The 13,868-nt window shown below is 47.3% G+C and overlaps 1 protein-coding gene and 1 pseudogene across 6 annotated transcripts in view; both read right to left on the bottom strand.

Annotated features, from left to right (window-relative positions):
* Nucleotides 1–13,868, bottom strand: part of GRM5 (glutamate metabotropic receptor 5) — a 236,217-nt gene that overhangs the window by 27,369 nt on the left and 194,980 nt on the right. For 5 of the 6 annotated variants that reach the window (XM_066619211.1, XM_066619209.1, XM_066619207.1 and 2 more), the window contains exon 7: nucleotides 9,850–10,789. In XM_066619211.1, coding sequence (XP_066475308.1) covers nucleotides 9,850–10,789 — 940 coding nt within the window. The remainder of the gene's footprint in view (nucleotides 1–9,849; nucleotides 10,790–13,868) is intronic. The other variant, XM_066619208.1, reaches the window with a different exon arrangement.
* LOC136647177 (5S ribosomal RNA) lies at nucleotides 13,028–13,147 on the bottom strand (annotated as a pseudogene).

Consider the following 13,868-nt stretch of genomic DNA (forward strand, 5'->3'; position numbering starts at 1 on the left):
TTTGGGGACTGCTATACTAGGGGACAACCTCGGCTTGAAAACTGTAGATTGTTGCTTCTGTTCAGACAGGCCATTCTGGGCTAGGTTTTTACCTATGGAGAACGTGGGAAGTAGGCTCCAATTCTGTACACATTTACATAGGAGTAAGTCCCATTGGACTCCATAGGACTTACTTCTGATACACATGCGTAGGACTGAGCTCTTAGTTACACATGTGGAAGCCTGCTTTTGATTCCATTTGCTGGATGGGGTATAAGTGCCTGTAAATTAACCCCCCCCCCACTTTATTCTTGGGGATCCCAGAACTAACATGCCACCCATGCAGATGCATATCTAGGGGGGGGGCAAGCTCTACATTTGGCAGGGAGCCTCACCGCAGCTTGCAAGCAACCCCTCCCCTTTGGAGCCATTCCAGGCAGTGGGAGCAAAATGGAGCCATTCACCTCTTCTCTGGGTCTTCTCTGGTATTTGCCTCCGTTTTGCTCCAGCCGCCTGGAATGTTCCCAAAGCAGAGGGGGAAGGACCACCTGCACACCACAGTGAGGCTCCCTGCAAAACTTAGTGCTTTGCACCCCCTCTAGCTATGCCACTGCCAATCTGCAGGTACGATTGCCGAAATTGCTTTGACCGATCTGCTGCGCTGGCAAAGATCATTTTCACCTTGCCGTGATGTCCTGGTCTTTCCCATCGTCTACCTCTCAAGCAAAACGAAATCCTGACAATGACTGAGATGCACAGGAAGTTCACACTTATGTTTCTGCTGTTGATTCTTCCAAGGGGGATGTATATTTTTAAATTACTTATTTATTGCCTTGTGGTCTTTGCATAATTTGAAACCTTATCAGCAAGGGCTGACCGCATACTAATTAAGGGTCGGTGTGCACTGCTGAATACAGGAGAACATTGTGTGGCATGCCACATGCTTATTCTAATAACTCAAATATTTATTGCTTGCAACTTACTGGACAGGTCCGGAGAGAGAGAACATACAATAAACCTCATGCAAAAAACCACTGGATTGGAAAAATAGCAGGTACAGCATAGCAGAGAGCTATCTCTGGTTAGAGGTAGCTATTTCGGAAGCTGCACCACTCCCTGTGAGTAGGCAAGATAGGAAGGGCAGTTGAAAGTTGCCCCTGTTGTGGTTCCTATCTCAGTTGTTCCCCCTCCTGCAATATCTGTACTGGGGAAGGCAAAAAACAACAACCTTGCTTTGGCCTTCAGCGGAAAGCTGAAGTTTTCAAAAAGAAATACGCAAGTGGGCATGTTTCTATCATGATTGGTGCGGGAACTGCAGTGGGGTAAAGCATTAAAGACCCCCTACCATTTGCTGTGGTTCCATGCCATTTTGGGCCATCTCCAATGCATTGTTTGTGGGGGGGGGGGGAGATCATGTGAACATGTTACATGTTTGCATAAATATCTGAGTTGGATCTTAGTCTGCTGCAGCAAATTCAAAAAAGTCTTGTAGCACCTTAAAAACAAAGACTAAGAGCCCAATCCTATGCATGTCTTCTCAGGAGTAAGCCCAAAGGGGGGCTTACTTCCAGGAAAGTGTGGATAGGATTGTAGCCTAATTTATGTCAGCATAAGCATTTGGGGACTAGGGTGCAATGGAGTTCCTTAACCAATAGAGGGAGAGAGAGGGAAGTAAAACTCATAGTGCTGCGATCTAATCTTGTTTTTATAGTCACCCCATTAGCCTTTTCCATCTGATATTTTTTAGACACAAAGGTGATGCGCTGAAGCCCTCTGTCAAAAAAAGGTTAACATTTTTGCAAAACAAGCACAAATCAGAACAAGCAAATACCAGAGGTGAACATTGCCAAGCACAGTTATGTAGCGGCAAAGACAGCATCATGTGCTCATTTTTGCCAGCCTCCTCTATTTCCCTGTCTCCCTCTGTGCCCCTTCTGGGATGGCAGACATCCCAAATGTGATGAGTCAATAATGATTCTGCCTCTCTACTTTCCATCATATCAGCCTTGATCTGAGTTGTAAATCTTGACTCTGAAGCAGACCTCTTGATGAGCATCTCTGGTCTCCTAGAATTCTCCCCTTCCACTGCCTTCAGCTGGGCTAGTTCATCTATTTGGACTGGCCACTTGCCCTTTCTGGCTAAACTGTCCATTATTATTGCAGCATAGTCACTGTGTGGTAGGCCTGCCTGACTACAGCCTGGAGCTCTGCATTGCACCTGATGCAACAAGAGGGAAAGCAGCTACAGCTTCTCTTGCCTATTCCTTCCTCTATCCCACCTCCTCCATGGTACATCTTGGAATCCTTAGTCTTATAATAAGCAAGGGAAAGGAATGGACGGACAGGAGAATCCACAACTCAGAGGTGTCTTGAGAGTGTGTTGTGCCCGGTGTGGTGGTTACCTTGTGGAGCTGTCATTCCAGAAATTTGGGGGTGACGTAATGATGCGATCACGTCACCACCGACCTTCCACCCTATCCCATTGCTTATAATGTGATAGGCCTGCCTCTGAACTGCCTCCCCTCAGCAATCTTCAGCCCTCTCCAGGTGTGGTTGCTTTGTGTTCATGTTGGCAAGCAGCAAACACAATAATCCAATAGATTGTGGGATGGTCAGGGCTGGAAAAGGCTGAAAATCACCAGAGGGAGGCTCGGGCAGTGTGCTGACACACTCACACACACACCCCTGGTGCAGCTTGCACCAGCAGCACCACTGTAGTGACACCACTGCCACAACTGTCTCGTCTTCTGCTGCTCTGCAGAATTGAAAGGTTTAATTCAAAGATCTGGCCCTTGTTGGGTTCTGCTTCTTGGCTGTGCCTCACCCAAGATTTCTCACCATCAGTCAAATGTCTGAACTGAGTTAGACCATCACTTCTCCTTGACTCCCCCAAGTGCCGGCAGCTCTCCAAGAATTCCAGCAGGGGTTTTTCTAGCATCACTACCTGAGCTCCTTTTACGTTGGAACCTGGGAGATGGAACCAGAATAATAATAATAATAATAATAATAATAATAATAATAATAATAATAATAATAACAACAACAACTAGGTATTTATATACTGCCTTTCGGGTCATCGGATTACTTCTCTGACTTTATTCAAGGCGGTTTACATAGGCAGGCATTTCTAAATCCCTCAAGGGGATTTTGACAAACATAGAAGTTCTCTCTTTCAAGAACCAACAACATTTCAGAATGGATCTTCCTGGTTTGGTCTCACTTCTGGCCTCCAGTTCTCCCACACAGGCTGACAAGCAGCTCCATCTCTCACATGGAGGCAGCCAAGACGCTTCTTGCTCACACCAAGAGCAGGTGGAAGCACTCAGCTGGGCTTGTCAGCTGCTTCAATGTCTCGCCACTCTCAGTCCTTCAGGGAGCTGCTGGTGTCCTCGAACTAGCAACCTTCTGATGTTATCTTCGGGCTAACGGAGGCTCTACCCTCTAGACCAGATCTCCTGCCCAACATGCAAATAACATCCTCCCCCAGAGACCTATCACCCCTGGCACATACAGCAGGGCGCTGCCACCTGCCACATGCATAACAGATCAGCTGCCCACGCCAGCCTGGTACTTCGGATGAAATTCTGCACGCTGGCTGGTGGCAACGTGCAGAGACTCTACATTCTACATTCTGCTTTTGTTACATCTCTTTTAACTTTCGTTTGGAAGCTGGCAAAAGCCATGTTTTGAATGGAGCCCTGGCATTATCTCATTGACAATCCTTGAGAAGCCACACAGGGCTGCCACATCAATTAGCATCAAAAGAGCACAATGTTAATGATAGGGGCCCTTCTGTGGCCTGGCGGGACTTAAACAGCACACTTCTCGAAGGGCTCAGTGATGACTCACTCCTTTACAACACGCTGTACTATCTAAATATAACCACTTCAGTCCAATTCAAAGACTTTTTTTTTTTTTGCATTGTTTTGTTTTGGCTTCTAGTCACTTCAGCATTGGCTTGAATAGATTCATGAGTATGATGCCAAACATGGAACAGAGTCATGATTTATTCTTTGGCACACGCCATTTTATACAGGCTGAGCATTAAATGAAGAAAAATGGTCTGCACCGGGCCAGAGAAAGCAATTGCAGAATTTGTATACAAAAGAATGGTCATGCACACTGTTATGTGAATGGTATGAGTTGCCACCTTCCTTCTACAAGGCAGGCTCCACTGCTTTTAACTACTTAGTGACAGTCAGAAATTAGGTGAAACTTCCCCTAGCTCTGCAGCTCCATTCATGGAACATTCCAGCTGATCAAGACCTAATTTTTCTTCTTTGTTGGCATCCTTCAGTCTCGGAAGACTATGGTGTCACGCTCTGAATGGTGGTTCTGGAACAGAGTGTCCTCTCCAGTGCACGAAGCCTGGGTAAAGTAGGTATGGAGGATAGGCTGTTACCCATGCAGCAAATCCCCCCTCTCCACGTCGCTGAAGTGGTCCAATGGAAAGGCAGAGGCCAATACGGTTGGTTCCAGCGGCGTCGCAGGAGTTGCCAGAACATGACTGTGTTCAGCCATGAACTGCCTCAGGAACTCCGGCTCCGGATTTTGCCTCAAGGTTGACTCCTGAAGCCTTTTCCATAACTGGATGTAGCCACAAGGCAGTGGAGGTTTGGGATCAGAGTTTTCCTTCTCTCAGATGAGCTGCCTTCCCAGGCTGACGAGTCCCTAGGTCGAGGTCGAGGCTGACCTAATTTTTACTGAGGTGGTAAACTGGCAGACTTTCTGATAGGCAGCCCAATCCTAAAGTGGATTTGAGTCAGTGCTGTGCTAGCCGTAATGCATGTTTGTGCTCCCTTGAGAGGAGGTAACACCAGCACAACAATGTGCACTGGGCTACCGGTGCCAAATCTAGTCCCCGTGTTGGCTGGCACAGGTAAGTTCATGGCAGGTGGCACACAGGGTGGGAGGATGGTGGGAGAGCATATTGATGGTGTGGGGGCATTTCTGGGCAGGGGAGGATGGAACAGGGGCAGAATTGGGCCCAGAAGGGAGCTGGGATCAGTAGCGGCAGCATACACCATATTCTAAACCCACTCGTGGGCATCGGAGCCCTACATGGGCTTCTCAGATGTGCGGCAGCTAAATATCTGGTGCAGGTCGAAGTAGCCCCATAGGGCATCTTGGGGCTCAACACGCATAAGAGAAATAATGTCTCCTTGCCCCAAGGTGACCTCCAGCCCACTCCAGCCCTGTGTTAGATACAGCGCAGGCCATGTGGCCTGGCTGTACTGGCACCAGGTTAGGATTGTGTTGTTAAGCATTGAGCATTTCTGGCTGAAAAGTTGCTGGGCAGATGACCCTTTACTCTTGAGCACATTTCAAAAGAAACATGAGTTGAGGCACCTGTGGCTTTCGCCTCCTGCTTTCGTCTCTCTGCTCACACTCTTCTCCTGCTTATTCTAGAGCAGGGGTGCCCAAACCCCGGCCCTGGGGCCACATGTGGCCCTCAAGGCCTCTCAATGTGGCCCTCAGGGAGCCCCCAGTCTCCAATGAGCCTCTGGCCCTCTGGAGATTTGTTGGAGCCTGCACTGGCCTGATGCAACTGCTCTCAGCATGAAGGCAACTGTTTGACCTCTAGTGTGAGCTGTGAAATGAGGGCTCCCTCCACTGCTTGCTGTTTCACATCTGTGATGCAGTAGCAGCAGCAAGGGAAAGGCCAGCCTTGCTTTGTGTAAGACCTTTTATAGGTCTTGAGCTATTGCAAGACCTTCATTCTTTCATATAAGTTCATCTTTAATATATTCATTTATGTAAACTTATGTGAATTTATTCAAATTTCAAATGTAAATTAATTCTTTTTTTCCCCGGCCCCCGACACAGTATCAGAGAGATGATGTGGCCCTCCTGCCAAAAACTTTGGACACCCCTGTTCTAGAGTAAGACAAGCATCGCACTTACTTCAACAAGGGGAGAATTATTTATTTAAGAAATGCATGCAGTCCTTTGACTTTAAAATCTCTCAAGGACCCTTGGGGAGGGGGAAGTGTTTTAAAACAATAAACTCCTAAAAGAGTGAAAATAAAGCAGTGGTCATCAGCAATAAAAGCAGCAGAGCAGAAAGAATGGTCAATATGAAGCAGTAGCCAAGGCCAAATGCAACAGGAGAGGTAAAGAACAGAGGGCTTGAAATAATCCTTAAACCCATAAGTGAGATGGATGGTGCCTGATGTGTAAAAGAGGGCAAAGATGGGGTGAGGCAAGAGACTTGCACCATAGAAAATCTCCATTCTCTAGTTGGCTACCTGACCTCAGAAGGCGGGTGCCAGGTTCAAATAGAAGGCCCTCTGAGGATGATTTTGGTTGTCAGGCAGGCTTACGTGAGAGACGATGGTCCTTCAGAAAGCAGGAATGAAAGGACCTGGGGAAGAGCGGCACTTATTTATTTATTTGGCTGATACAGAAGCAGCTGATGGACCCGTGATCTGAAAATCTCAGTGGCCACAGCCATGAAGGCTAACAGACGTACCTTCCGACAGGAGCAGATGTGAGTTCTTCTGCAGCACAAAGAACTCTGCTTTCCCTTGCTTTTTCTCCTGAGATGTCATGCACACAACTTCTGAATCCTAGGCTCCTCACCCCTATTTGTCCCCACCACATCCCATACAAAAGAACCTGTTCCAGGCAGACTGTCCACTTGGTTTTGATTTTTCATCTAACCTGTGTGTGGGTGTGGGTGAATGGGGGTATGTGAGTGGCATCCTAAATGATGGGCAGCCCAGTCCGACCTGCCCCAGCACTGCCCCCTCCCCAGCCCCAGAACACCCTCCTTCCACCCTCTCCCACCCCTGTGCCACCCAGCACAAACTCATCTTCTTTGGCTGGCACAGGAACAGAATCTACAAGCGGCCAGCCAGCACATATCCTTGTGCCAGCAAGGCCTGCTCTTGAGATGGTGCAAACATGCTTTAGGGCGCAATCCTAACCCCTTATGTCAGTGCTTTCCAGCACTGGCATAATGGCAATCCAGCTCTGAGGTAACGGAACAAATAATAATAATAATAATAACTAGGTATTTATATACTGCCTTTCTGGTCATCGGATTACTCCTCTAACTTTATTCAAGGTGGTTTACACAGGCAGGCATTTCTAAATCCCTCAAGGAATCATTTTTACAATCATAGAGGTTCTCTCTTTCAAGAACCAACAACATTTCAGAATGGATCTTCCTGGTTCGGTCTCACTTCTGGCCTCCAGTTCTCCCACGCAGGCTGGCAAGCAGCTCCATCTCTCACATGGAGGGCAGCCAAGACGCTTCTTGCTCACACCAAGAGCAGGTGGAATCACTCAGCTGGGCTTGTCAGCTGCTTCAAGGTCTCGCCACTCTCAACCGTTCAGGGAGCTGCTGGTGTCCTCGAACTGGCGACCTTCTGATGTTATCTTCGGGCTAACGGAGGCTCTACCCTCTAGACCAGACCTCCTCCCCTTACAAACATTCCCTTACTTTGAGAAGGCGTCCATGAGTGACGCCCAACTGCAGGATCAGCACAGGTCCCATCGGCACCCGCTATGCCAATGCTGGAAAGCACTGACATAAGGGGTTAGGATTGCGCCCTAACAGTATGTTTGTGACACTCAGAAGCTGGCACAAGAGGGCTGCGCCAGCACAGGATGAAGTTAGGATTGTGCTGTCACCCCAGCACTGTCTGTTCTAGTGGCTGTCTGCTGGTATTCCTTTGCATCTTTTTAGATTGTGAGCCCTTTTGGGACAGGGAGCCATTAGATATTTGATTTTCTCTTTGTAAACCGCTTTGTGAACTTTTTGTTGAAAAGCGGTATATAAATACTGTTGTTGTTGTTGTTGTTGTTGTTGTTGCTGTAAGTTATTTTGGGCAATGATCTGGTTGTTATAGTTTGTTGTTTTTTTTTGCTTATGCTATAAAGTGCCATCAATATTGTTGGTCGATGCAGTGCCATGCTGTGGCTGTTGTTTTTGTCATTTTCCATGCTTTGAGAACCAATAGGAATCCGTAGCCCATTGAAAATCTAGCTTCAGCTATTGACAGTAAGGTGAAAAGTGCATGAAGGGGAGCTGTGGGCCATAGAAGGAAGCAGCAGGGAGGAAGCGGGAGTCAGCAGTAGCGTAGCCAGGGAGGGGCAGTGTGGTCAGTACAGCAGGTGCCACAATGTACTGTGTAAGTGGCCCCTCACTTTCACCATTGGAGCCATCCAGGGCAGCAACTGCAACATGCAGGCATGCCTGCGCATTGACACTGCTGCCCAAATGGATGGCAAGCGGGAGGAGCTGTTTAAGAACATAAGAAGAGCCCTGCTGGATCAGGTCAAGGGCCCATCTAGTCCAGCTTCCTGTATCTCACAGCGGCCCACCAAATGCCCCAGGGAGCACACCAGATAACAAGAGACCTGCAAGGCCTCCTGGGAATTGTAGTTAAGAACATAAGAACAGCCCCACTGAATCAGGCCATAGGCCCATCTAGTCCAGCTTCCTGTATCTCACAGTGACCCACCAAATGCCCCAGGGAGCACACCAGATAACAAGAGACCTGCAAGGCCTCCTGGGAATTGTAGTTAAGAACATAAGAACACTGGATCAGGCCATAGGCCCATCTAGTCCAGCTTCCTGTATCTCACAGTGACCCACCAAATGCCCCAGGGAGCACACAAGACAACAGACACATCCTGCGTCCTGGTGCCCTCCCCTGCATCTGGGAATCGGAGGCAGCCTGCCTCTAAAACCAAGAACTTGCACATACCTACTATGACTTGTAACCCGTAATGAACTTCTCCTCCAGAGAAGTTTACTCAGCACGTTGCAGTACCTTTTGCACTTACTGCACGCACACCCTGGCTATGCTCCTGGGTGTCAGCAAGCTATCAGAATCAGCTAAGGTGGGCAAGAAAAAAAGAACCAAGAGTAGGAAAAGGCAACATACCACCAGCAAAAGTGTACCGTTGAATCACTTGAAAAACATGCATGGCGTTACAGAAATAGCTGGTAATGATCCTATCTATTGAAAGGCGAGTGATTAATTTCTAGTTACAAAGCAATTATGTTGTCTGTTCACAGTGAGAAGATATACATAGGCCAGCGAGTTTGATGATCAGCAGAGAGAAAGGAGTTTTTGGATTAACTGGAAGCCATTTGCACATCTCGTTTCGTATAAGCTTTTATTTTTCTTCTGTCTCACCAGCAGCACAGCTAGAAAGGTGCAAAGCACAAGGTTTTGCAGGGAACCTAGCCACACCATGCAAGAGGTCCCCCCTCCCCTTTGGAGCAAAACAGAGGCATACACAGTAAGGCTGCCTCCAAAACATCGTGCTTTGCACCCCCTGTACTACTGTGTCTCACACATGTGCAGGTAACTCAATGGGTTATTATTGGCCAATAATTAAGCTTGTACTTGGTTTCTTTATCTAGTCAGGATGTCCTTCATAGATAAGCACTGTATTGGTGGTTTGGTTAAAGGGATGATTCTTTTAACTAGTCATTTTGACCCACATTTGCCCCTAAGACTATGTATGGCAGAATGATGCAAAGACCGATTTTATACGGGTGCCTACAGTGGAGTGGGAGACATGATACAAAACCATATGGCTCAGTATGCATGTTCCATGACAGCTGTGGTAAGTTACCATTTGACAAACATTCTCTGTATTTACCCAGTGTTATCAGCTACTTTGGTTCAGTGGACTGGGCATTATTCTTCAAGCAGTGGGCCAGGATCCATATTGGATCAAACCTAGGTTGGTTATATTAGTGTTGGGGTGAGAGAGAGAGAGAGAGAGAGAGAGAGAAGAAACCAACAGGATAGATCTATGTTGACATTGTGTGGTTCCTCTTATTCCTTCCACAACTACCACACAAAAATGCACAACTCTAAAACCTCCCATAATAGCAAGCATTACCTTAGAGTCTCTCCAGACGATCCCCTCCTTTTCCACAGGTTGACCAAGCTGCTCGAGCGGCTTGTAGCAGAAGATGACTTCCCATCACCAACGTGCATACGGACCACAGTCGAGGTGGTAAATGCGCTGCGTACATTCCTCTCTGGCTTGGCAAGGATGATGTACACCTTTGGCACAAACATGCAACCCAGAGCCACAGTGGCGCTCAGGCTGACGGAGAAACACATGGTGATAATCTTGTAGTTGCTCCCAAAATAAATTGGCACAAAAGCTAGCCAGATGATGCAAGTGGTGTACATGGTGAAAGCGATGTACTTGGCCTCGTTGAAGTTTGCCGGGACGTTTCGGGTCTTGAATGCGTAGAAGGTACAACTCAAAATTAGCAAGCCATTGTATCCAAGGGGAGTCACGACGCCCAGGTTGGTGGTGTTGCAGATGAGATACACTTCTCGGATGCTGGGGTAGTCGTGCTTTATATCTGGCGGCTCCATGATGAAAAGCGCAACAATGATGCCCAGCTGGACACATATGAGAATGAATGCTATGACCAGCTGAGCACAGGCGCTCATGAAGCGAGGTTTCTTTGTGCAGATTTTTTTCTTGCTCCCAGCAAGGATCCTTGCTATACGGTTGGTTTTTGTCACGAGGGCAGAGTAACTCATGGCCGGGGATAGACCAATGCCAATTCTTTGAAGGTAACAATAGATCTGTTGAGGTTTTGCAATGAGACAGAAGGTACACAGGTAACCCAAAAATATGCCAGCCAGGATGATATAGCAAAGTTCTCGGCTGGATGACTTGACCACTGGTGTATCACGGTACATGATGAAAATGGCAGTAACAAACATGGTGGCCAGGAGACCTAAGCAGGCAAAGACAACTGCCGCAATGGGTTCTGGGTCACCCCATCGGAGATACTGCACTGGGATCAAATCACAACCTGATAAGGAGAGAAACAAAGAAAATTCAGTAGGTTTGCAACTTTGTGTTCATAGATAGCTGTGTTGTTGGGGGCAATGACTAAGGAACTGTCACCAGATCTCTCCGCTCAAGCCTTCCAGACAGCTCATGGGTTGTGACTTATACGATCAATATTTGATGATGCTTCTAAGCTTTGTAGCTGCCATAATGTGGGTCCCTCTGAGGTCTTTGTATAGTCAATAGGCAGATAAGCCTATTGATGTCTGGCTTTCCCCTAGGTTAAGCTATTTGATCATTAGGCAAGCATTAAGCTCTTCGAAAAAGCTCACCTATGCTCTCGCTTTCCATTTGATTGCATTGCAGCGTAATTTATAACTGCAGGCCAACCATCAATGAAATTATTAAAACTGACACATGCTTTTCTAATCAACCACATAAGAATGGGAATGATCATATCTTCCATTAACCGTTGACTTGCACCCTCTGCATTTTGTACCCTTGAAAGAATAATCCACTTAGCCACTCACCTGATTATTCAAAGAGCATCACTGCTGCTACTCACCACAAGCATTTATAAAGCACTTAAGAGGGTTCAGGCTCAGAAAGTGCTGGACACTGATCTGAGTAACATTGGGGTTTTGCACTAGAAAAGATTGGGGGAACAGCCACAAGGATTTATAATGAGACCATCTAAGTCAGAATGGTCTCCTTTATACTGTCTTACAGGTTCTCCAGATAGGGGTCTTTCCTGACTCTGTTCTGGAGTTCTGAATCACAACACATGAACTAAATTAACAAAAGTAGACTTTGCCAGGTGCCCCCCAAATGACAATAAAAGTGCCAAATGGCTCTTTCTGGGGAGGGACTGCCACAATGGGAGGCCCCCCTCTTCAGTTTCCAGCTGCCTGATCTCCTTAGGTGAAGGCACCCGGGGAAGGGCCATTTATGACAATCTCAGCTGCAGGTCCAGCTTGCGTAGAAGTAGTCCTTCAGGTATCCTGGATCCAGAACGTTTGTGGCTTTCAAGGTTGGAACCAGCACTTTGAATTGTGGCCAGAAACAAAATGGTAGCTAATGAAATTCTTTCTGTCATATGTTTCTGCTCAAATTCCTTCGAGGTTTGGGGAAGCAAAAGGGGGAAAACTGCTCCTTTCCTCCACCATCAGGGCCAGCCCATCCATGATTCTAACTGAAGTGCTTCCCTCAGGCAGCTGTTTGTTGTGTTGGAGGGGGGGGGGTGTCTCCATGCATCCATCTTGCCTCCATTCATCTCCACTGACCTCCATCCATCTCCACTCCCTTCCCCTTCCCCTCCTTCTGCTCCCTGGTCTGGAAAAGGAACAGATGGACGGAGAGGAAGAGGAAATGTGAAGGAAAGGAGACCCAAGGAGTAGGAGGAGCAGAGGCTACCACTTCACAAGGTAAAGCGGGCAGCATCTTGGTTGGTCCTGCCCTCAAATTAACTTTTCCTTCCTAGTCTCTGCAACATATATGTGGCAGGGCTCCTCCTGGCAACCACTTTGGGGGCTGCCTTTTTTGTTCTAGGATGCTCCCTGAAGCCAGTGTTGGGAGAACAAACAAAAGAAAATATTTGTTTACCCAGCATGCAATTAGTCTGAGGAACTCTTTGCCACAGGGTGTAGTGATGGTGTCTGCCCTAGATGGGGGGGGGGGGGCTGGAAAGATTTATGGATGAAAAATCCATCACATGTTACAAGCCATGATGTGTATGTGCAACCTGATTTTAGAAGTAGGCTGCCTCAGAATACCAGATGCAAGGGAGGGCACCAGGATGCAGGTCTCTTGCTGTCTTGTGTGCTCCCTGGGACATTTGGTGGGCCACTGTGAGATACAGGAAGCTGAACTAGATGGGCCTTTGGGCTGCTCCAGCAAGGCTCTTCCTATGTTCTTATTGGATAGTTGTGCAGGGAGCATTTTAGGGGGAAAAATTGTGTCTGCCAGCTGCTAGGAGAATTGCCACAGCTGCAGTTATCGTTAAGCCACCCCATTTCATCCTTTCACAAAAATCACTGAAATGCTTCTCATTTTACTGAAGCCTCCTTGGGAATTGTTGCCCATCTTATATTATCCCCACCCCCCAATTTTTTGCCTGAACCCAGTAGAGTAGCTGCAGGGGGGGCAAGGCATGGGGACATGTTGCATCACTGCCTAGAATGGCTCTGATGGCAAGTGGTAGGGGCCACTTACATGATCCATTATAGGTTGGCAACCTTCAGTCTCGAAAGATTATGGTATAAGCCTATAGCACCCGGTATTCCCAGGCGGTCTCCCATCCAAGTACTAACCAGGCCTGACCCTGCTTAGCTTCCGAGATCAGACGAGATCGGGCACACGCAGGGTAACAGTTGCTGCAATGATGCATTGCAGCACCAGCAGTACTTACCGCACTGCCCCCCTATAGCTAAGCTGCTGTCCATACCCTCCAAATTCAGCTTAGATTTCACTTGAGGTGAAATCAAGTTGCAACCCAACTAGGAATGAGCTGGCGGCTGACCAAGAAATGCTAGCCAGCCCCTCATTAGTATTCTTTGGGTATGCCCGCCCTGGCTCTGTGTCAAGGAACTTCTTGCTAGCTTACAGTTTAAGTGCTAAAGGGCTGCACTCTGAGCCAAGAGGAGGAGGAGGCCGTCCTCAACAGGGCTGTCTTTAAGTCTTTAATTTAGTCCACCAGAACAATTAGACTCTTTTCTTGCAATCATAGTTAAATGCACACTTCTGGTGTTTAGCACTGAAGACGTTTCATGAACTGCAAAATATATCAGGCTTCCTTGTCCTGGATGCATAAATCAAATCGCCAACACATTTCGAGGACATTAAGAATGAGAAATGCCGATAAAGCCAGAAGATAAATTCAATACTGGGAGAATTAATTGCAGCTTCTCTTCATCCTTGTCTGCAAAGCTGCTGTAACTACTGTTTGTTTCTGCTATTCTACATGTTGCAAAGACAGCGATTTGTGCTTATTTTTCTCCCCCCCCCCTTTCTGGGTTTGAAAGCAACAATGAAAGAAGAAAGAAACCCATGAGAAGGAAAACAATGTGGACCTATGAAGTTTTCTTATAGCGAGTCAAAGACAA

Source organism: Tiliqua scincoides, chromosome 3, assembly GCF_035046505.1.
Source record: "Tiliqua scincoides isolate rTilSci1 chromosome 3, rTilSci1.hap2, whole genome shotgun sequence".
NCBI classification, from domain to species: domain Eukaryota; kingdom Metazoa; phylum Chordata; class Lepidosauria; order Squamata; family Scincidae; genus Tiliqua; species Tiliqua scincoides.